General features: G+C 46.2%; 1 protein-coding gene across 1 annotated transcript; it reads left to right on the top strand.

Annotated features, from left to right (window-relative positions):
* The first annotated feature begins 9,674 nt into the window (after nucleotides 1–9,674).
* Nucleotides 9,675–21,846, top strand: LOC140720441 (NACHT, LRR and PYD domains-containing protein 3-like). Its single transcript, XM_073035294.1, has 9 exons — nucleotides 9,675–9,725; nucleotides 10,544–10,715; nucleotides 10,814–10,879; nucleotides 16,038–17,805; nucleotides 19,521–19,607; nucleotides 19,763–19,933; nucleotides 20,089–20,259; nucleotides 20,420–20,587; nucleotides 20,746–21,846. The coding sequence occupies exons 1-9, from the start codon at nucleotides 9,675–9,677 to the stop codon at nucleotides 20,846–20,848; spliced, it is 2,757 nt and encodes a 918-aa protein (XP_072891395.1). The 3' UTR covers nucleotides 20,849–21,846.
* Nucleotides 21,847–24,477: the final 2,631 nt, after the last annotated feature.

Here is a 24,477-nt window from a genome sequence, read left to right as displayed (position 1 = left end):
TTGCTGTCTAATGCACTCTTAACACTTTCCTTCAGCATCCAAGTTCAAAGTCGTCGATTATTTTGTAATCAGCCTCACTAACAGTCCAGCTCTCACAGCCATACATCGCAACTGGAAATACCATAGACCCGACTCTACGTTCTTCGTAGACGATTTTATGTCTCTGCGCTTCAGAATTTTATCTAAATTTCCCATTTCTGCCCTGTCCGGAAAAAAGAGCTATTTAATTTCGTGGCTGCTGTTACCAGCTATAGAAATCTTTGAACCGCCAAAATCTGTTACTGTTTCCACTTCCATTCCATTTATTACCACGAAGTTGATAGGGCTGGCCGGTATACTTAGTATTGAGGAACAAGTCAACTTTACCACTTACTTCTTTCACGTTCATTTGAAGCTTCCGCAGATCTTTCTCACTTTCCCCATTGGAGTCGCATCACCCGCAAGTCTGAGGCTGTTAATGTTTCATCCGGCAGTTTTACAAATCCTCCCTTGGAGTGTCCGGCACCCTGAGCCCATAGGCTGGCCCTGGACTAATTCCACTTATTCCACTTACTGTTATTTAATTATTTATGGTTTCTATATTGCTATATTTCTACTCTATTCTTGGTTGGTGCGACTGCAACGATACCTAATTTCCCTCGGGATCAGTAAAGTATGTCAGTCTGTCTGTCTGTCTGCCTGTCTGTCTGTTGATTACAACACTTTGAGTCCTCGATGCCAGCATTTCTCATGATGTGTTCAGTATAGGAACAAAACAAGCAGGGTGGCCGTATGCAGCCTTATCGCACTCGTATCCCAATCCTGAACCAGTCTGTTGTTCCGTGGTCAGTTCTAACTGTTGCTTCTTGATCTTCGTACAAGTTTCTCATAGGGGAGATCAGATGTCCAGGTATCCCCATTTCTTTAAGGATTTGCCACAGTTTATGTGGTCCACACTGTTGAAGGCTTTAAAATAGCCAATAAAACACAGATAAATACTTTTCTGGAATTCTCTCGATTTCTCTGTTATCCAGTGTAAGTTAGCAATTTGGAGCACAGCGCAACTGCCTCTACCTCTTCTAAAACCAGCTTGTACATCCAGCAGTTGTCGTTCCGTGTATTGCTGGAGGCTTGCTTGCATGATCTTTAGCAATACCTTGCTCGCATGTGAGATTTGTGAAATTGTTGGAAATATGACATTCCTTTACATTTCCCTTCTTGGAAATTGGGATATAAACTGTTCTTTTTTTTCCAGTCTAAAGGCCATTTTTACGTTTACCAGATTGCATGCAAATTGCACGCAGCACTTTTACAGCATATTTTTTAAAGTTTTAAACAATTCAACTGGACTCCTGTTTCATCCTGCAGCCTTATTATTGGAAAAGTTTTCAATTCGACTTCACTTTCCAGAATATCTGGCTCTAGATCGATGAGGAATTCACTACAGGTGTATTTGCTACTGGGATATTTCCTGTACTCCTGCCATTTCTTTTTGATATCTTTTCTTCAAAATAGTCCTTCCTTTGTTTTGTCTTTTCCTATACTCATTCTTGCATAAAATCTTCCTTTAATTTCTGAAATCTTCTTGAATAGATCTCTTGTTTTTTTTCCTCTAATGTTGGCTTCTTCAGCTTCTTTGCATCGCTCCTTTGAGGAAGTTTCCGTATCTTTCCTTGATATCTTCTTGAACTTTGTGATCAGTTGGAGGTATTTGTTCCAATCTCCATTGGCCTTCACGTCTCTTCACTGCTCAGCCTCCGCAGAAAGCCAATTTGCTTTCCCGGCCTCCTTTGTGTTTGCAATACTTTTTGTTGGCACCTCTTGTATAATGATCCTCACTTCTATCCATAGTTCTTCTGGCTTTCTCTCCATCAAGTTTAATCCATGAATCTGTTCTTCACCTCCACATCATGTTCTTGAGGGCTGCGATCAACATCAAACTTCTGGTCCGTAGCTTTTCCTGATGGTCTTCAGTTTCATTCTGAATATTGCAACAAGGAGCTCCTGGTCTGAGATTGTCAGAGACCAGAGGGACTGATGAGTTCACTCAATGCGGCGACACGGGGCTGTGAAGGGGTGTTTGCCACTCTGTCCTTCAGCAGTCAGGGTACTGAGTGCAGGAGTTGGGAGCTCCTGGTCTGAGATTGTCAGAGACCAGAGGGACTGATGAGTTCACTCGATGCGGCGACACGGGGCTGTGAAGGGGTGTTTGCCACGCTGTCCTTCAGCAGTCAGGGTACTGAGTGCAGGAGTTGGGAGCTCCTGGTCTGAGATTGTCAGAGACCAGAGGGACTGATGAGTTCCCTCGATGCGGCGACACGGGGCTGTGAAGAGGTGTTTGCCACGCTGTCCTTCAACAGTCAGGGTACTGAGTGCAGGAGTTGGGAGCTCCTGGTCTGAGATTGTCAGAGACCAGAGGGACTGATGAGTTCACTCGATGCGGCAAAACGGGGCTGTGAAGGGGTGTTTGCCACGCTTTCCTTCAAAAGTCAGGGTACTGAGTGCAGTAGTTGGGACACTATTCTCTTTGAGATAACATGAGCCCAGTAAGTCCCCTGATTTAACCCTAGTCTTGTCACAGGACAACTTACAAGCTGCCCACCTGCACGTCTTAAGACCTGGGTGAAACTGGATCACCCTGAGGAAAACCAAACGATCACGGTGAGAACATGCAAACTCTCAAAAACTTTCAGAAATTGAAACCGGGTAGTTGCAACTGTAAAGAGTTGTGTTAACCACTATAGGTCCGTTGTATAAGTCGTTGGTGAGACTGTGTTTGCAGTACAAATTATAGTTCCAGCCACTCCGTTTGAAAAGGCTTGATTAAAGTGGAAGCAGTGCAGGTCAGATTTGCGAGTGTGTTGTCAGGGCCAGAAGGCCTCAGTGCTGGGGAGGATGCTAATCTGTGCCTTTACTCCCTGGAATGTAGGAAACTGAGCAGCGACCTTACAGAAGTGTTTTAATTTATGAAGGGCAGAGTAACTGACTCCCTCTGTTTTATTTGTGTAATTCAGATTATCGTCAGCAGGTGGTGCTTTCTTCCACCCTGAAGGCGGACAAGCAGACGATAAGCAACCAACGTCAGTCGAAGTCAGAATGGACACAGGTATGCTCACTGGGCTTTTTCTCATTAAAACTCTGTCATCATGGTACACTTCTAGTCAAATCATCAATAATTCAGAGTAATAAACGTAGGCGCTAAAGGAGCACAAAAAGTGATGACAAACGGGGTCATTGATCGCACTGGTAAAGCGGCCTTGAGCAATGGAACAATTCATCAGGTCCAGCGCAGGGACCTAACAACGGAAATAGTCGAATAACTCCAGGCTACTCTTCACCTGACTGAAAGGAGAAGGAGCTCTTGAATAAGGTGGGTGTGGGTAACTCAGACAGGAATACAACAGCGGGCAATGTAACAGTCCAGGGAGCAGATGGAATTTCTGTCAGTATTTGGTACGCCCTGATGTGCGAAACGCTTCCGACAGCCAGTGAGAGAAACAGATGTCGTTTTCTCTTTTAGAAGGAAAATGGTGAATTCTCCCCGGATTTTTGGGTTGCTGGACAGTGGAGTGTTTCCCACAGTCTGTTTTCTGTGGCCGAGTTGAAGAACGGTATATTGTGGGAGAATGGTCTGGGTGCAGGAGACAGCGAGCAGGAGAAATTTTAAACAGGGAATCTGAGTGCGCTACCAATATATGGTGAATGGGATAAAATTGAGACAAGAGGGTAAGTAGAGAAGGCAACGCCCACAATGCTGGACGGACAGCAAGTCAGGGAGCATCTCTAGAGGGAAATCAACAATCGACATTTCCGCTGGAGGAATGTTAAGCAGAGACTTTGTACATTGATTTCAAAGATGTCTTGCTGACATAAAGTAGAGTCAGGACTGGAGGAGCATTCTTCTGTGTGAAGGTATGTGACTAGCCGTGTCCGCAAGGGTCACTGATTCGCCATGTGTCGTGTGTGATGTAAATACATTAATAATTAACTATGCATTACTCAAAACGATTACATAATCACATGGGTGGACTGATTCGTCGATTTACAGAAGTTGGCGGGTGTCGTGTATATTTGAGACTGTTGTCGAAATGTTCAACATCCAATTAAAAATATGAACAGACAGTCACCAGGTACAATTAATTAGGGCAAATATGAGGAGTTGAACTTTGGGAGGTGAAGTTCGCGAGCAATGTGCACAATGTTTGCTGGGACCGTTAGGAAGATTGATGTACGGACGGGTCTTGTGATGGATGTGCATAGTTTCCTGAAATTGGCAACACAATTGGTAGCGTGCAACGACAAATGGTGGTATGAGTATGCATTTTTGAAAATTGTGTTGTAGCTGGATGAACGTTGATTAAGAAAAAAAATCAGTATTGTGCACTGATCTGATAAACACATCACGTGAATGATATGGAGGTTCTGGAGAGGGTGCAGATGTGTTTTGAAATGATTACAGAATATTGGCTTCCGAGAGAGGTCGAACAACCTTGGGTTGCTTTCCCTGGAGCTGTGGACACTGAGACCTTTTCTCAGAGAAATGTGTGAATTCATGATAGGCATAGCTAAGGTAGATAGTCTGTAACTCGTGGCAAATGTTAAATACCAGAGCGAATAGGCTTAAGGTTAGAAGGGAAAGGTCAAAAGGGATCTAGGAAGCATGTTGTCTTCTGAGATAGATCAGATTCTGGAATGTGCTGCCGAGGGAGGGACTGGAAACGGACACTCGACAGCATCTAAGAAGCGTTTGAACTCATGCGTAGGCCGGGAACGGAGGGATATTGACCATGTTCCTGAAGATGGGATTGGTTTAATTTGGCATCGTGTCTGCATGCGCATGGTACATCTACTATTTTATGTTCTTTGACTGACTACAGATCTGAACTCCGCCATCTCCGCCTTCCTGTCAAATTGTGAGGATCACCAACTGTTCCGGTTGACGAGATTCTACAAGGAGCGACTGGAACAGGCGATTGAGGAGGGTGTGGAGGGAGTCTGCTTCAGGTTAACACATGATCATCACTTCACCGGTCCAGAGTATCAGGTAAGTGGGAGGGACATACACCGAGTGTAGATTCTACTGAATTTATCATAGATCGCCAGAACCAGTGTAACGGCACCTCTGGGCTATGAAAATCCTACAAATGTGTGGTCAACATCAAGAACAGAGTTTTTATTTGCGGATACACTGAGCCTTTATTCACCAATACAAGCCTCTGACCAGTTTTCTGAACACATTCAATTTTGGACAGGTTAGGATTGACAGGTGACTCTAGTGTGTGCCACTTGACGGACAGAGAACTAATTTACACCTCTCTGTCTGACATCACATCATTCTCTCAATGCTCGACCTTAAGGGCCATTCATTAGCCTGTATTCTCTTGAAAACCCCTGTGTGTCCCACAAATCAAATATATAGTGAATAGTTTCTCAGCTCATTTCTCGAGTCGACCTTAAACCCCATCATCAATTGACCAGGCAGAGCTGAATATCGCCTCTGTTAAACTGCTGAACTGTTTTGTTGGTTAATACCCCAACATGCCTCATGGTTCCGTTCCCTTCTGATCCTTGTGACTGTAGTTTGTAACTACCACCACATATACTACTAACATTGAAAAGTGCAAAATCAGTATCACTGGAAATATTCCAAGCATCTAAAGCTAACACAGAATTACAAATAAACAGCTTTCCAGTCGTCCTTCTGATACTGGAGTGCATTCACCTATTGCCAGCCAGACCACACCGAACTCGACATTCCACAGGAGACAGCCGACAATTTCAATCTAAACTTCTTTCTCAACATTACCACACGTGCACAGAAGATCAGAATTTGCTGTCTGCTCCTCACTGCCAATACCCAGCTGTCTGCTGACACTGGACCCCTCATGGAGACTGGCAGTGAGATGTGAACCTTCTGTGGTTCTCCAGCAATTACGCCAGGGAAAATCAACAATGACCCTCTCATACTTCGACCTAGTCGTAATCATTGAACTCTGCAGTACAGCAACAGGCACTTTGGCCCATCTAGTCCTCACTGACCTAACTGTTTCTGTGCCTCCAGCTACTCCGTAATCTCATCCCTAACAATCGATAACAACATCTTCAGGCTAACAGGTCTACAGTTTCGTTTCTGATGTCTCCCACCCTTCTTAAATAGAGCAGTAACATTTGCAATTTTCCAGTCATCGTGGACAATGCCAGAATCTATCGACTATTCATCATTGTTAATACCTCCACAATGTCTCCAACAACTTCCTTCTGAACCTGAGGGTGCATTCCATCAGGTACTAGAGATTTATCCACCCTCAGAACATTACGCTTCCTGAGCACCTTCTCAGTCGTAATTTAAACTGCACATTCTTTACTTCCCTGACACTCTTCAATGTCGGCTAAACTGCAGACATCTTCCACTGTGAAGACTGATGCAAAATACACATTCAGTTCCTCTGTCATCTCTGCGTGTCTCATTACAATATTAAAAACGTCATTTTCTATTGGTCCCATATCTACCCTTATCTCTCTTTACACGTTATATACTTTACAAAAAACTTTTAGTATCTTCTTTGACATTAGTCGACAACTTCCTTTCATAATTCATGTTCTCCTGCCAAATGATCTTCTTAGTTTTCTTCTGCAAGCTTTTAAACAAATCCGATTCCTCAATCTTCCCACGTGCTATGGCTTCCTTGTATGCCCTCTCTTTTGCTTTCACTTTGGCTCTGACTTCACTTGCCAGCCACGGTAGACTCCTTCTTCCATTCGAAAATTTCTTCTTGTTTGGAATATAGCTGTCTTGTCTTTCCCTCCTTATTTTCGCGTAACCCCCAGCCACTGCTGCTCTGCTGTCCTTCCTGCTAGTGTTTCTTTCCAGTCAATTTTGACCAGTTCCCCTTTCATGCCATTGTAATTTCCTTTATTTCACTAAAATACCGTCAGATTAGAATGTAAATTCTCCTTCTCAAATTTCAAAGCGAACTCGAACATATTCTGACCACTGAATCCTAAATGTTCCTGAACCTTAAGCTCTCTTTTCACATCCCGATCATTGCACAACCCCCAATCCAGCACAGCCGATCCCCAAGTGGACTCAACAGCAAGCAGTTCTAAAAAAGCCATCTCTCAGACAATCTACAAATTCCCTCCTTTGATGTCCAGTAGTGGTCTGGCATTTACAATCCACTGTCATTTAAAATCGCCAGCGATTATCATGACGTTGAGCTTCTGACACGCCTTTTCTATCTCCTGCTGTAATTTGTAATCCTCATCCTGTCTGCTGTTTGGAAGCCTGTATACAACAGCCATTATGGTCCTTTTACCCTTGCTATGTCTTAATTCAACCCATTGAGTTTCTACACTTTCAAATCCTATCTCAACACATTCAAATGATTTAATATTATTTCATGTACACAAGACCACACTACCCCCTCTACCTACTATCCAATCGTTCTGATATACCATATATCCTTGGACTTTCAGCTCCAAATTGCAACTATTCTTTAGCCAAGTTTCAGAGATGGCCACTATGTCATATTTGCAAATCTTTAGCGGAATTTCAAGATCGTCCATTTTATTTTTTTTGTTGCGTGCATTCAAGTATAACACTTTCAGTGCAGCATTTGCTGCTCCCTGTTCTAACAGCACCACGCGTCTATTACTCTGTAACTCATGCACTGGCTGCTATTGTCCTTATCTCCTGCCATATCCTTTCTATCATCTATGTTTTCCCCGTCCTCAACCCTAACACTCTGGTTCCCAAGTCCCCGCCAAATTAGTTTAAACCCTCCCTAACAACTCTAATAAATCTGCCTCTATTCCAATTTCTGTATTCAAAACTTTGATTTATGAAGACCTAAGCCCTTAATGTTTTACAAAGCTATCTACTTTTGACAACAGTTTCAAGAAATTTTGGATCTCTACTCCCTGATACCTTGGTTTTACCAAACTGCTCAATGCCCTACCAATAAATGTCTTCGTGCTATCGTGGTTTGCCTACAAAAAATGCAACACCTCACACTTGCGCTCATTAAATTCTAACTGACGATTGTAATCCACCCTTTTCCAGCTGTTCCAAGTCCCTCTGGAAGCTTTGGTAACCTTCCACGCTATCCCTACTTTGGTGTCACCCACGGATTTGCTGGCCCTCTTTACCACAGTATCATCCAGAGTTTTGATATGTGATATATATTACAGACAACAACAGACTCAGCACAGATCCCGGAAGCACCCCACTTACTCATAAGCCTCCAGTCAGAAAGCAAACCTCCACTACCTGTCTTAGCTTCTCTCACAAACCCAATATCTAAACTAACTTGCTGCCATGTCATGAATGCCAAGCGACTTAATCGTACTGACCAGGCTCCTATGATGGACTTGCCAAAGGCCTTGCTGCAGTTCATGTAGACAACATCCACTGACGTGTTTTCGTTACTTGCTTGGTAACTGACCCGAGAATCGACAAGATTGGTTAGACAGGATCTACCAGGTACATATCAATATTGACAATTCCTAATCACTCCTTGTCCATCCAAATACTCTTATCGAGTCTCTTAGAATACCTGCCAATAACTTTACCACCACTGGTGTCAGGCTCACCGACCTGAAATTCTCTGGCTTATTCCTACAGCCTTCTCAAACAGCAGAACATTATCTATCCCTCAACACTTTCGCATCAGACGATTGAAATTTCTTTGCTGGAGCTCATGCAGTCTCTGCACTAACCTCAGACAAGGTACGAAGGAAAACCCTGGGAATTGACCACCCTAATCTGCCTCAAGACAGCAAACACCTCCTCATCTGTAATTTATATAGCGTCAATAATTTAACTGCTATATTGCCTCACTCTAAATACTCTGTGTATATCCTGAATAGATACAGTGTCATGCAAAGGTTTGGGCACCCTGCATGGTCAGTACTTAGTAACACCCCCTTTGGCAAGTATCACAGCTCGTAAACTCTTTCTGTGGTCAGCAAAGAATCTTTCAATTCCTTCTTTAATTCCTCCCGCTCTATTGCATCATGTCTAATGCAAAGGAAAGCTGGAATGCTGATCAGTCAGACCTGCACCTCTTCCTACCAAATCACATCAGTGGTTACAATGCTGTAATTCAATTTGCTGATCCATGCTCTAAGGTCATCTGCCTTCCCTACAATAATCCTTGCATTGAAATAATACGCAACTCGGAACATTAGTTTCACCATGTTCACCCTTTAGTGTCCTGACTCTGTAAGATGGCTTAACAACATATTTCCAACACTGCCACTCCATTATCCACTCTGGCTCTTTATCTTCCTGCAACTCTAGTTTAACACCTCCCCTATCCCTATGCAGCGCTAACAACCCTTCCCGCAAGGTTCTCAGTCCCCCTCCAGTTCAGGTACAAAACGATCACCTCTCTCCATGTCCCATCTTCCTTGGTAGAGAGCCCAATCATCCAAACATCTGAAGCCCTCCATAATGCAACATCTGATCAGCCACACGTTAGACAATATTATCGTCCTATTTCAGACCTCACTCGCACGTGCTACGGATATCAATCCTGAGAACACAACCCTGGAGTTCCTGCCCTTTAGCTTAGCATCTAACGACATGAGCTCACTTTGCAGGAACTCATCACATTTCCTACTCTTGTCATTGGTGCCAACGTGGACCAGGACCGCTGGCAACTCATCCTGCCCTTAAGAATGTGTCAGACGCGATGGAAGATATCCCTGACATTGACAAGACACCATTCAACAGCCTCGTTCTCGTAAATAGAATCTCCAGTCTGTTCTCCTGACCATTGAACTCCCCCTGTCAGTGCAGCTCACCACTTCGCATCCCTTCTGAGTCGCAAAACCAAACTCTGTGCTAGCAGCATAATCGCAGTGGCTTTCCTCTGCTGGGCAATACCCCGAAGCACAAAGATATATACTTGTTACAGAGGGGGTTTCGTTAGTGGTTGCCTATCCCCTTCCCCCCTCCTGACAGTTACACAATTACCTACGGACTGCGCCTTGGGTATATCTCCGTCCCTGAACAGTCTGTCAGTCAACCCCTTAGCATTCTGAGTGATCAAGGGGTCATCCAGTTCCAGCTCCAATTCCTCAGCACAGTCTGTAAGAAGCTGGAGCTGGACGAAATGCCTGAAGGGGCAGTTGTCAGGCTACCCCAGTCTTGCTGCACCCTGTAGGAAGGTCATTCCACTATTCTGCCTGGTATTCCCACTGTTCTAATCATGAAAAAGAAATACCAAAATATACCTAAAGCCTCGGCCTCTCCGCACTGAACCCTCTCTGACACAAAAGATTTTTCACAAAACCTCAAATCCCCAATCCATTTCTGGTTCACTCACGCTATGTGTGCTCTTCTTAAAACCCGTCAAGTGGATAATTACCCCGCCATCTGTGGCGTGCAGGAACTCCTGACTGACCCCGCTCGCATCTTTTAAAATCTTTACCCCGCTATGAACACTTCAATGGTTGTGAGTGATCTACAGTGAGTAGGATGTGGTGGGTCAGTCCATATTCAGGGTAGATTTGTACCCATCCCTCCGCTACTCAATGTATTTCCCATTGTTCATTACAGAGCGTGACTGAGCTGGCGGAGAAGGGAAACCGAGCGGGCGCTTCCAAACTCCTCCTGGATCTGGTGATGGAGAAGGGCTCGGGGGCCCGGAGGGTGATGTGGGAATCCTTTGTGAAACTGCATCACCATTTACCGAAGCTGAGCAGAATATTGAATGAAATACGGGAACGTGGTAGGGTGAACAATACACTGTGTGTTACAGATGTAAATCCTACTGAATTTACAGTATTACACAGTACAGACCTCATGCAGTTTATTCTGTTTGCACAGGTGACGACCAGTTCGCCTACGTGGACACTGAGCGGGGTTTATCTGAAGTGCCCAAGCATCTGAAAGGTAAGCGATGGAAGGACATTTCAAAGACTTTATTTCACTCTGAGAGTCATACGTGGGGCATTGGGAGTAGGCCCAGAAGCAAAACACAGATACTGAACTACCAGGAACAGGACTAGGCGTGAGAAGGAAGCAAGGGAAATGGGGAGGAAAAGATGCTGGACGTGACACAGGCTCCGGACGAGACAAATATTCCGGGCCTGGGCTAGGACTTGACAAGGATAGCGGAACCAGGACATGGAACTGGGAACTAGGAGCCTGGGCTTGGACTCCGAGCCAGAGACTGGACAAGGACCCAGAACCTGGGTCTTGCCTCGGGCTCAGACTCCAAAACAAGGCGAGGGCAAGCCGAGGCTACAGGACGAGGAGAGGCACAGGACGGGACCAGAGACTCTTGGACGGGACAAGGGAACCTTAGCTCAGGACGAGAGAATCCTAGCACAGGGCTGGGCAAGGTACTCTTGTGCTCAGCGAGGCACATGACGTGATGAGAACCCAGAACCTTGGTCGAGGGAGAGACAACAGGACTGGCCGTGAGACTCCTGGACAAGGGAACCCCAGCAAAGGACGAGGGAGTCCCAGCACCGGGCTGGGCAAGGTACTCCTGTGTTGAGCGAGGCACATGGACATGACAAGAACCTAGAGCTTTAGTCGAGGAAGAGACAGGAACATGGAACACCGAGCCGGGACCCCTCCTTGGTTCAGGACGTAGGGCCGGGACCCCTCCTTGGTTCAGGACGTAGGGCCGGGACTCATAACACAGAACACAGAGCAGGTCCGCTCCTTGGGTATGGGACGCAAGGCTGGACTCATTACGCAGAACGCTGAACACAACGCCATAGTTCCCAACGCTAGGTAGCGGCAAATCGGCAGAACCTACCTGGCGAAGGCGTGGACATAGACAGAGAGTTGAAAACAGGGCGAGGCTCCAGACACAGGCAAGACAAGGAAAGGCTAGAGGCAGAGTCGAGGCGAGGCAAGGCAGGTCTCCAGGCGGAAATTGAATGGAAGGGATACAGACAGGGGGTTTGGACAGGAGCAATCTAGCAGCCAGAGGCTGAATCCTGAAGCTATTTATGAGACCAGCACAAACGCGAATAAGCTGCCTCAACAGAAACTAGGGAAACCCGGAAAACCTGGAATAAGGAACGGGACCGGACCGTGAACCTGAATGCTGATTTCACGGACAGGACCATGACACTGAGAGCCTAAATACCTGTCTTTAGAGGCATGTTTCGAGACTGTCAGAGTTCAGGCGACACTCCTTGAGCTGTGGCTGGCTGACGGATAACCATTTGCTTTCTTCAGAAGACCTTTTTACCGTCCGGGTCTTCGGCTGGGCACCTGGAGAAATCTATGAGTTTGCTAAACAGACATTCCCGTCAGTCAAAGAAGAAGCATAGAATATAGAACACAGAATAGTATAGCACAGTCAGGCCCTTCGGCCAATAATATTGTGCTGACTTTTAAACCTTGCCACCCATGTAACATCCCCCCCACCTTAAATTACCCCATATACCTGTCAGGTTGTCTCTTAAATTTCACTTGTGTATCTGCCTTCACCACTGACTCAGGCAGCACATTCCACGCACCAAACACTCTCTGAGTAAAGAAAGTTTCCTCTAATGTCCCCCTTGAACTTCCCACTCCTTACATTAAAGCCATGTCCTCTTGTACTGAACAGTGGTGCCCTGGGGAAGAGGCGCTGTCTGTGCACTCTATCTATTCCTCTTAATATCTTGTATACCTCTGTCATGTCTCCACTCATCCCCCTTCTCTCCAGAGAGTAAAGCCCTAGCTCCCTTAATCTGATCATAATTCATACTCTCTAAACTAGGCAGCATCCTGGTAAATCTACTCTGTACCCTTTCCAATGCTTCCACATACTTCCTGGGTAAGGCGACCAGAACGGGACACAGTACTCCAGGTGTTGCCTAACCAGAGCTGAATCATTACATCGCGATTCTTAAACTCTGTCCCTCGATTTATAAAACCTAACACATCATAAGCTTTCTTAACTACCCTGTCTACCTGTGCGGCAACTTTCAGGGATCTGTGGACATGTACCCCCAGATCACTCTGCTACTCTACTCTACCAAGTATCTTGCAATTTAAGTTGTACTCTGCCTTGAAGTTTGTCCTTCCAATGTGTACCACCTCACTCTTGTCCGGGTTGAACTGCATCTGCCACTTCTCAGCCCACTTCTCTATCCTATCAATGTCTCTCTGCGGCAGTCCTCTATACTATCCACAAAACCACACTTCTACCCTAACATCCAATTTGTTAATAAAAATGAAGAAAAGTACAGGTCCCAGACCGATCCATGAGGGACACCACTAGTCACAACCCTCCAAACCGAATGTACTCCCTCCACCATGACACTCTGCTTTCTGCAGGCAAGCCAATTCTGAATCCACCTGGCCAAGCTTCCCTGGATCCCATGCCTTCTGACTTTCTGAATGAGCCTACCGTGTGGAATCTTGACAAATGCCTTACTAAAATCCATGTAGATCACATCCACTGCACTACCCTCATCTATATGACTGGACACCTCCTCAAAGAACTATATAAGGCTTGTTAGGCACGATCTGCACTTCACAAAGCCATGCTGACTGTCCCTGATCAGACCATAAATCTCTAAATGCCCATAGATCCTATCTGTAAGAATCTTTTCCAACAGTTTTCCCACCATAGACGTAAGACTCATTGGTCTATAATTACCTGGACTATCCCTACTAGCTTTTTTGAACAAGGGGATAACATTCGCCTCCCTGCAATCCTCCGGTACCATTCCCGTGGATAACGAGTACATAAAGATCCTAGCCAGACACTCCGCAATATCTTTGCTGGCCTCGTGGGGAATGTTCCGTCAGGCCCCGGGGACTTGTCCGTCCTGATGTATTTTAACAACACCAAAACCTCCTCTTCCTTAATGTCAACATGCTCCAGAACATCAACCTCACTCATATTGTCCTCACCGTCATCAGTTTCTATCTCATTAGTGAATACCGAAGAAAAGTATTCATTGAGAGCCTCGCTCACTTCCACAGCCTCCAGGCTCAACTTCCCACCTTTATTTCTAACCCGTCCTTCCTTCACTTCTGTCATCCTTTTGTTCTTCACATAATTGATGAATGCCTTGGGGTTTTCCTTTACCCTACTCGCAAAGGTCTTCTCATGCCCCCTTCTCCTCTCCTCAGCACTTTCTTAAGCACCTTTCTTCCTACCCTCTGTTCCTCTATAGAACCATCTCATCGTGGCTTCCCGAACCATGCTGCCTTCTTGCACCTGACCAGCTTTTCCACCTCACTTGTCACACATGGTTCCTTCACACTCCCATTCTTAATCTTCCTCACCAGGACAAATTTATCCCTAACATCCTGCAAGATATCCCTAATCATCGACCACATATCCATAGTACATTTCCCTGCAAATAAAAATCATCCCAATTCACACCCGCAAGTTCTAGCTTTATAGCCTCATAACTTGTCCTTCCCCAATTAAAAAAAAATCCTCCCCTCTCTGCTTTTATTCTTGTTCATGATAATGCTAAAAGCCAGGGAATCGGTGTACACTGTCCCCCAGATGCTCACCCACTGAGAGATCTGTGAATTGACCCGGTCCGTTACCTAATACTAGATCTAGGATGGTATTCACGCTAGTCGGCCTGTCAACACACTGTGACAGGAATCCGTCCTGGACACACTTAAAAAAGGCTGCCCCATCTAAACCATCGGAACTAATCAGTGTCAATCAGTACTCGAGCAGTTAAAGTTATTATTGCACGTTTCTAAAATCTGCCCCCCAATCTGCTCCTCGGTATCTCTACTGTTACTAGGGGGCCTATAGAATACTCCCAATAGAGTAACTGCTCCCTTCCTGATCCTGCCCTCCACCCATACTGACTCAAAAGCGATTCCTGCTACATCACCCAAACTTTCTGTAGCTGTAATAGTATCCCGGACCAATAATGTCACCCCTCTTCCCCCCACCCCCCTTATTCCTTATAAAGCACTGGAATCCGGGAATATTGAGAAACGATTCCTGCTCTGGTGCCAGTTAAGTCTCTGTAATGGCCACTACATCATAATTCCATGTGTGTATCCAAGCTCACAGTTCATCACCTTTGCTCCTGACGCTTCTTGCAAAGAAATACCCGCACTTTAGCCCTTCTGCCTTGCTACCTTTATACACTTTATCCTGCTTCTCGTTATCAAATCCTCTATATGTTAGATCTGGCTTTACACCATGCACTATACTTGCAGCTCTCGCATGGCCAGTATCCTCTTCTACCTCAGGATGTGCTCTGACACTCTGGTTCCCCTCCCCCGAAAGTCTAGTCCAAATCCCCTGAGCAGCACTAGCAAACCTTGCCGCAAGGATGCTCGTCCCCTCCAGTTCAGGTGCAACACGTCCCGTCGAAACAGGTCCCAACTTCGCTGGAACAAAGCCCAATCTTTCAGAAACATGAAGCCCTCCCTCCTGCAGCAACTCCTTAGCCACGTATTTAGCTGCATTATCTCCCTATTTCTAGCCTCACTAGCACGTAGCACGCTAATCCTGAGATTGCATCCCTGAAAGTCCTGTCCTTCAACTTTGCACCTACATCCTTAAACACTCTTTGCAGGACCTCCTCCTTCTTCCTATCCACGTCATTGGTCCCTACTTGGACCATGACAACCGGCTACTCACCCTCTCCTCTTTTCCCTCCTTCCCTTCTGAGCTGAGGATCCAGTCTCGGTGCCAGAGACGCAACCACTGCAACTTGTAGCTGGTAGGTCATCCCCACAAACAGTATCCAAAACGGTACGACCCCCCCCCCCCCCACCCCCCGCACCCACTGCTACCGTCTGCGGTGTTTCAGAGTTCAGCAGAAGCTGAGCAGTCAAAGCAGTGAAACCACCAAATCCACACATCACTCTCCTCTCCAGAATCACGTGTCCACTTGGTGCTCGCTGGAACACCGGGGAATCTGCAAACACGAACAGCGGATCTGAATGGGATCAGAGACGTTTCTGGGACATCGTTCATTTACACACACTCTGATCTCTGATTTCCCGATTTCACCCAAACAATGCCTTTTTTTAAAATTTGGGGAATAAGAGGGTGTTCCGTGTTCATCAGATCAGGCTTTGACCACCTACTTCTGTCCGTCCTCAGATGTTCGACAGAAACACATGGAGAGTCTGCGGACACAGACTGAAACACTCAGAGTGAACACGATCCTGATGAGGGAGAAGGTGAAGGTATTCCAGCTGGTTGATCGATACGCTGAGCTCACGGTCATTTCTACTGTTCGAGATCGGACACTGGTGGAACATGAGCTGCTGGCAAGAGGCAGAGACCACGAGGAGTGGAGACAGAAACATCTCCGTAAAGAGCTGGAGAAAATCCACATTGCTAATCTATTTCATAATAGTTACTCACATAGTTTTCGGGACAAAATGAAAAGATTCTTCACACAATTAACTTCGGGATGCTCGGTAGCAATGGCCGGAGTCCCGGGGATCGGGAAAACGACACTGGTACAAAAGATTGTTTATGACTGGGCCACAGGGAAAATATACCAACAATTCCACTTTGTCTTCTGTTTCAAATTCCGAGATTTAAACTCCATTGACTGCAGAATAAACCTGAGGGAACTAATACTGGAACAGTATCCATACTTTGGGAATTCACTGAGAAAGGTCTGGAAGAACCCAGAGGGATTGCTGTTTATATTCGATGGTTTGGATGAATTCAAGCACAGAATCGATTTTGAGGACAGTCGGAGAGATACAGAACCCAAGCACCAGTGCCCAGATCCCGAGTGGAAGTGTGAAGTGTCTGACATTGTGTACAGTTTAATCCAGGGCAAGCTGCTCCCAGGGTGTTCAGTGCTGCTGACCTCCCGTCCTGCTGCATTACATTTATTGGAAAAGGCTGAGATCAGTGTTTGGACTGAAATCCTGGGATTTGTTGGTGAGGAACGGAAGGAATATTTCATCAGGTATTTTGAAGATCAGACGGTGGCGGAAGCTGTTTTCAAACACGTGCAGGAGAACGAAATCCTGTACACCATGAGCTACAACCCCTCCTACTGCTGGATCCTCGCTCTAGCACTGGGCCCCTTCTTCACACAAAGAGTCAGGGACCCGCAGAGAGTTCCCAAGACCATAACTCAACTGTACTCCTACTATATTTACAACATCCTGAAAAACCACGGCCGTGAAATTGAGAACCCCTGTGAAGTGTTACTCAGGGTTGGTCAGATGGCCTTCAGAGGAGTGTCCGAGAAGAAGATTGTGTTTACAGATGGAGATTTGATCAAGTACAATCTGCAGCCTTCCCAGTTCCTGTCCGGGTTCCTGATGGAGCTTTTGGAGAGAGAAGATTCTGCCCGGAGCGTGGTGTACACATTCCCACACCTCACCATCCAAGAGTTTGTAGCTGCAGTCGCACAATTCCTGAATCCACATCCCGGGGATATCCTGAAATTCCTCACTGAAGCCCACAACACGACAGATGGGCGATTTGAGGTATTTCTTCGATTTGTTGCCGGTCTCTCCAACCCAATGACAGCTCGGGGACTGGAGGAATTTCTGGGTCCATTTGCTCATCAAACAACCTACCGGGTGATTGACTGGGTGAAGGAGGAGGTTAAACGCCAGAGTGGAAACATATGGAGTGAAGCTGGTAAAAGGCGCCTCCTGAACACATTGCACTACCTGTTTGAGTCTCAGAATCGTGGACTGGCTCAGTCCGCACTAGAATCCGTGGACATACTTTCATTCAGTGGAATGACACTGACCCCGATTGACTGCGCGGTCCTGTCTCATGTCATTGGACTCTGTGATACAATAAAACATCTCAACCTGGAGAAATGCAACATTCAGTGTGAAGGAATCCAGCAGCTGGGACCCGGGCTGCACAAGTGCCAGGAGTTGAGGTAACTTGATCTATCTCTCACTCGGAACTATGAAACTGTTCCATTCTGTTGTTTCAAATTTGGTAAAATTGTGGATTGGGTGGTGAAGAAAGCTTTTGGTATGCTGGCCTGTATAAATCTGAGCATTGAGTATAGTAGTTGGGATGTAATGTTAAAATTGTACAAAGCATTGGAAAGGCCGAATTTGGAGTATTGTGTACAGTTCTGGTCACCAAATTATAGAATATATGTCAACAAAATAGAGAGAGTACAGAGGAGATTTACTAGAATGTTACCTGAGTTTCAGCACCTAAGTTACAGGGAAAGGTTGAACAAGTTATATCTTTATTCTTTGGAGCGTAGAAGGTTGAGGGGGGACTTGATAGAGGTATTTAAAATTATGAGGGGATAGGTAGATAGAGTTGACGTGGATAGGCTTTTTGCATTGAGAGTGGGGTGATTCAAACAAGAGGAGTTACGGGCAAAAGCTTAAGGGTACACGAGAGGGAATTTCTTTACTCAGAGAGCATTAGCTGTGTGGAACGAGCTTCCAGTAGAAGTGGTAGAGGCAGGGTCGGTGTTGTTATTTAAAGCAACATTGGATAGGTATATGGACAGGAAAGGAATGGAGGGTTATGGGCTGAGTGCGGGTCAGTGGGACTAGGTGAGAGTAAGTGTTCGGCACGTACTAGAATGGCCGAGTGGCTGTTTCCGTTCTGTAATTGCTATACGGTTATATATAAATTGCAGTAAATCAAATAATGTGACAAATAACTACAGGGCTGGTCTGTAATTACCCAAGGATATAAAGGCTTTGTGGGATGTTGGTGACTTCAGTGAACAACGGCCGTTGGTTTAATGGTAGTAAATCACAGGAATGGCCCTGTTTCTCGCTGCCTGTGACACGTCCATTGACATTCTTACTTCTCACTGTTACTGACACCCAGACCGACACTGACTGCAGCTGATGGTTCAGAGCTTCACACAGCCTTCCCTGTCAGGAACAAGAGACCATCAGCAGACTGCCCCGGTGAGAAGGAAAGAAATACCATTGAGAGATTGTCCTACCCCACCCTTTCCCGTGTGTGACTCTCACCATCAGTCTAACCGTGTGACGGCTCACTAGCAGATACCCGGATCCCATTCGGTTAACTTCTCTACCGATTGTGGAGCTCAGTTCAGACGCACCACTCCCCTGAAATCTATTTCTGAATTGCTTCGTTTTGTAGGATTATCTTTTCCCATCGGCATCCTCCTCTGGGATCTCTTCCAGATCCCCTTCCTTCTGTAGGATGTGTTTTCCTTTCTTCTGTGGGATCACTCTACCCCATCCCCCTTCCTTTTGCAGCTTCAGACTTCACATCCCTTTACCTCAGGTGGGATCTCCCCCACCATCTCCCATCGACACATTCCTCATTCACAAATCTTTCTCACTGTGGGACTTCCTCCCACCCTTCAACACTGCTCCTTCCGAACCTCTCAGGTCAGGAACACTTTTCTAACATTCAGGGAATGAGACAAAATACGTGGAGTTTACAGTGTCATCCGACAGACAAAATTACTGACATTGGGTGAATTCCCTGGAGCAGGGCAGTGAGGGACATTAACAGTGATGGGAACTCTGATCAGTGATTTACCGAAGGGATTAATGTTTCCTGAAATATCCGAGTGAGAGAAATTCCCTCAGACCCACGGTTTGAATCACTTTGTTCATCAACTTGTCTGTTTGTGTTTAGAGTTGGGAAGAATAAACTGGGAGATTCAGGAGTGAAACTGGTGTCTGCGGCTCTGAGGAACCCGGAGTGTAAAATACAGGAACTGGAGTAAGTACCAGACTGTGGGAGATTGTGTTTACAGTCACTGGGTGTCTGACACTGAACTTTAATGTGATCAGTAATTGTGTTACTGATTAACACTGGGGATCTGTACCGTCTCCTGTCCCTCTGTGTCCTTCACCCTCATTCTCTGTCATCTTCAGGCTGGGGAATGTCGGTCTCACAGATTCTGGGGCCGAGGATCTCGCCTCCGCTCTCAGTACAAACCCATCACTGACGGGGCTGAGCCTGAGTGATAATGAACTGGGAGATTCAGGAGTGAAACTGGTGTCTGCGGCTCTGAGGAACCCGGAGTGTAAAATACAGAAATTGCGGTAAGTACCAGACTGTGGGAGATTGTGTTCACAGTCACTAGGTGTCTGACACTGAACATTAATGTGATCAGTGATAGTGTTACTGATAAACACTGGGGATCTGTACCGTCTCCTGTCTCTCTGTGTCCTTCACTCTCACTCTCTCTCATCTCCAGGCTGAACAAAGTCGGTCTGACAGATTCTGGGGCTGAGGATCTCGCCAACGATCTCATTACAAATCGATCACTCATGTATCTGGACCTGAGTGCCAATACACTGGGAGATTCAGGGGTGAAACTGTTGTCTGCGGCTCTGAGGAACCCGGAATGTAAAATTCAGAGACTGTGGTAAGTGCCATACTGTGGGAGGTAGTGTTTACAGTCACTGGGTGTCTGACACTGAACATTAATGTGATCAGTAATTGTGTTAGTGTTAAACACTGGGGATTTGTACCGTCTCCTGTCTCTCTGTGTCCTTCACCCTCTCTCTCTTTCTCTCTCTCATCAGGCTGACTGGTGTCCATCTATCAGATTCTGGCGTCGAGGATCTCGTTTCAGCTATCATTATAAACCGATTAATAACGCGGTTGAACCTGGAATCAAACTGGCTCACAGACCGATCTATCCCCGCTCTTCGCCTCCTTATACTAGCACTCCCGAGTCTGGAGCGGATCGTGTAAGTGTTAAGGTTCAAGATGATTAACAAACAGCGGATGCGTGCGTTTTCTGGGGATATTTGTCTGTGAGTGTTGTTGAATCATTAGCCCCAGTCCCCTGTTACTGACACTGTTGTGTAATCTGTTTATTTCATCTTTATTCTCCCATCTGTTTCAGGCTGGTGGAGAATAAGTTCAGTCAAGCTGGAGAGAAGGAACTGATGACTCTCCAGGAAAGCAGACCTGGACTCAGAGTGATATTTGACCATCGGAATTTGTGAACATTTTCGCCCGCGCGATGTGTGCATTCAGGCAGATTTCCCAGTTTTGCCTTTACAGTCGCCTTTAACGGCTGTGCTCCAGAATTATTTCCAATAGACTCCGGCTCCAGCGGAGTGTGCTCTGACATCAGAGACAGTCCCGTACCGAGTGCTTCCGTCTACAGTGCAGTGGCCCTGCTTCCGCCGGATGTCCTATTGCAGGTTTCGCCAAGGGGAACTGGGAAATTACACAGACAGGAATTAAACCGGAAGCCATTGTCAGTCTGGAACACCACTGTCCCGGGAGGGATTATCCGGGAAGGGGATCGTTTTTGTCACTTTGGTCTGAGGACAGTTCATTCGGCAGTCTTGCCTCTATAATGATGTTAAATTAGCAAGTACCTTGGTAGTAACCCTGGGTCTGCAGCGATCTCGGACACTGTCCTGGTGTGATTTTATAATCATCGGTTCCTCGATACAGAGTGACGGTGAGAAACGGGACTGATTATTCAACCTGTCACTCGTTGTCGCGGGTCAGTTAATTGTGTGCGACTGCGAGTGAGTCGGGAGCAGCTTATTTATTCCCGCACGTCAGCAGCTCACACATTGTTTAATTTACGTTTATCACGATGAAATCAATAAACCGCTGGAACTCCCTGCCGGATGAGTCAGACTAGAGAAACGAACACAGACCTGAGATTCCCGCTGAACCGCGCACCCAGTGCACGTAGACAGCGGTCCTGATCCACTCACGGCACAGCAGCATCTCCCTCCAGCCATATGAAGGACAGTCTCACAGAGTCTGATTGCCTCCCGCGCTCTCCTGGCTCGATACCTCTCCCATTATCTCCTCGCTCCCTAACGCGCGCTCTCCTCGCTAACTCCCCACGCTCTCCCGCCCCAATCCGCCTGCTCAACTTGCACGCCTATCCGCCTGGGTTCACTCTTTGCACCTGCCACCGGCCTACTGTCCTTGTTATAGCATGCCGTGCTTATCTTGCACCCACCATATCCACGCTCTCTCGCTGCTGCGGTGTCAAACCCTTCTGTACTGCACAGCCCATTACTCTCCATTCTCGCATCTTCCCCACGCCTATGAAAGTCTCTTAAAAATCTGGAATGTATCTGCCCTAAGAGTATAATGCCCAGGATCTCGTTCCCCACCTCCTGCGACTGCGCTCTCCTCGCTTCCCACCACCGGCCCGCACTCTGCATGCCCGAAACACCCCCTTCCCCCACCACCGCAACTGCGCTCTCCTCACTCGGCTCTCTTTCCGAACTCTCCTCGCTTCCCACCACCAGCCCGCACTCTGCATGTCCGAAACACCCCCTTCTCCCACCACCGCAACTGCGCTGTACTCACCCGGCTCTCCTGCCGAACTCTCCTTGCTTCCCACCACCGGCCCACACTCTGCATGTCCGAAACACCCCCTTCTCCCACCACCGCAACTGCGCTGTTCTCACTTGGCTCTCCTGCCGAAGTCTCCTCGCTGACCCCCGCACTCTACCTGCTCCAGCCACCCAAATCCCTCCCCTGCGCCTGAACTACCTCGAACCTCTCCCCACTCACAGCCTACAAACTTCCATATTTCTGTCGTCCCTGTGCTTTTCTGAGAGTCTCTTAATTGTTCTTCATGCATGTGCTCCATAACAACCCTCGGCAGGGCATTCCTGACTTCCCGTCTCTCTGTGGAAATTTATTAAAAAATAACTTCCCCTAAACCTTCCTCAACTTAATGTAAACAGTTGTGCCTATATTAATATCTCTTCAAAATCCCTAATATGCCTACTTCACCCACCATCCCAAGCAACTTATTCCAGGCACGATCCACAGTTTGCGTTAAAAAAAGACCTATCCCCATATCCGCATTGCAATTGTCACGTCTAACTTAAAATGTATGCCCTCTGTTGTTTGACATTTCAACTCTGCGAGAAATATACTCTCCGTTTACTATGTCCATGTTTCTCATGAACTTGTAATCTGTACCTTCCTTCTCCTCCCCTCCAGAGAAAATAACCCGAGTTTATCCGAACTCTCCTGATAGTCCATGCCCTGATAAAGTCTTCAAAGCCTCGACATTCCAGTTCAAATTCCAAAGTAAAATCTATTATCAGTGTAAACACGAGGAAATCTGCAGATGCTGGAAATTCAAACAACAACACACACAAAATGCTGGTGGAACACAGCAGGCCAGGCAGCATCTATAGGGAGAAGCGCTGTCGACGTTTAAGGTCTCGCCCCGAAACGTAGACAGTGCTTCTCCCTATAGATGCTGCCTGGCCTGCTGTGTTCCACCAGCATAAAGTAAAATCTATTATCAGAGTACCTACTTGTCGCATAACACCGAGAATTTTTTTTTTGTGCTGGTATACTTAGCAAATCTGCAGAACAGTAACTATATAGTGTAAACATCAGCAACGACAGACTGTACACAGCTGTGCAAATACAGATAGAACTTGCAGTAGGTCAAGCCTTTGTTGGTCCGGAGCAGACCGGGCCGTAGGTTTACACACCTGAACATCCCGAGTGAAACTACTGAAATGTCCCTGTGGATCCAACTTCCCAGACAAAGTGGGAGGAGTGATTTTATTCTGTTGATTTATTCCAATTGAATTCAAATTTCCATCAACGTTGTGAGGTGATGAATACATTCCCAATGCTCAATGCTAACTGTATGACGGAAAAAGGAATTCCACGTTATTTTATGAACAGAACGATCAATGTCGATTCGTAGATATTGATATTCCGCAGTGTGAAAGGTTCAGCAGGAGGTTCATGCAGCTGATCCACTGCTTCCATAATTGAAGGAGTTGCTGTCTGCTGAGGGATATTAAATTAAGTGGATGAGACAAGACATGAGAGGTATAGTTTTAACGTGCTTGGACGTAGGTTTAGAGGAGATGTCGGGGATAGGTTTTTTTTTATTCAGAGAGTCGTGAGTGCGTGGAATGGGCTATCGGCGGCGGTGGTGAGGGCGAAAACGATAGGGTCTTTTAAGAGACTCCTGGATGGCCAAATGGAGCTTAGGAAACTGAGGGCTATGGGTAAACCGTAGGTAGTTCTAATGTAGGGACATGTTCGGGACAGCTTTGTGGGCCGAAGGGCCTGTACTACGCAGTAGGTTTTCCATGTTTCTGTGTAAGACGTGCCTATCACCTGTGATCCCATTGGATAAATGGAAAAAGAATGACACTAACTTTTTCCGGAAAGCGGCATTGATGCGTCAGTTATTGTTACAACAATGTATTTTACACTATCTTTGGCAGACCTAACGTGTGCCTGTCAATTTTGCTTCAGAAAGATAAATCACAGTTTTAAACATTATTATTTCTGTCATGTTTACTTTTCTAGCCAATTAAACAAGAAACTTCCATCATAAATGCTGACAGCTATTGAGTTTCAGTTCTGTGGGAAGGTTTGGAGGGAGGGATCGATTACCCTTGAAATATAGAAATAGTGACGGAATCTACCGGGGTGATATATAAGTTTGAAAGGCAGAGGCAAAGTAGATGAAGCGGTTCTGATCTCATTGTTGACGGTCCGAACCGGAAGAATTGAATGAATGTGTCTCGAAAAATCTAACCAAGGATCAAAGCACATTCTACACAGCAAATAGAAATGCAGAGAATGAATTGTATATGCATTCATT

Source organism: Hemitrygon akajei, unplaced genomic scaffold (assembly GCF_048418815.1).
Source record: "Hemitrygon akajei unplaced genomic scaffold, sHemAka1.3 Scf000042, whole genome shotgun sequence".
In the NCBI taxonomy this organism is placed as follows: domain Eukaryota; kingdom Metazoa; phylum Chordata; class Chondrichthyes; order Myliobatiformes; family Dasyatidae; genus Hemitrygon; species Hemitrygon akajei.
Note: the sequence above shows the minus strand (reverse complement) of the source record. Positions and strands in the feature narration are given on the sequence as shown.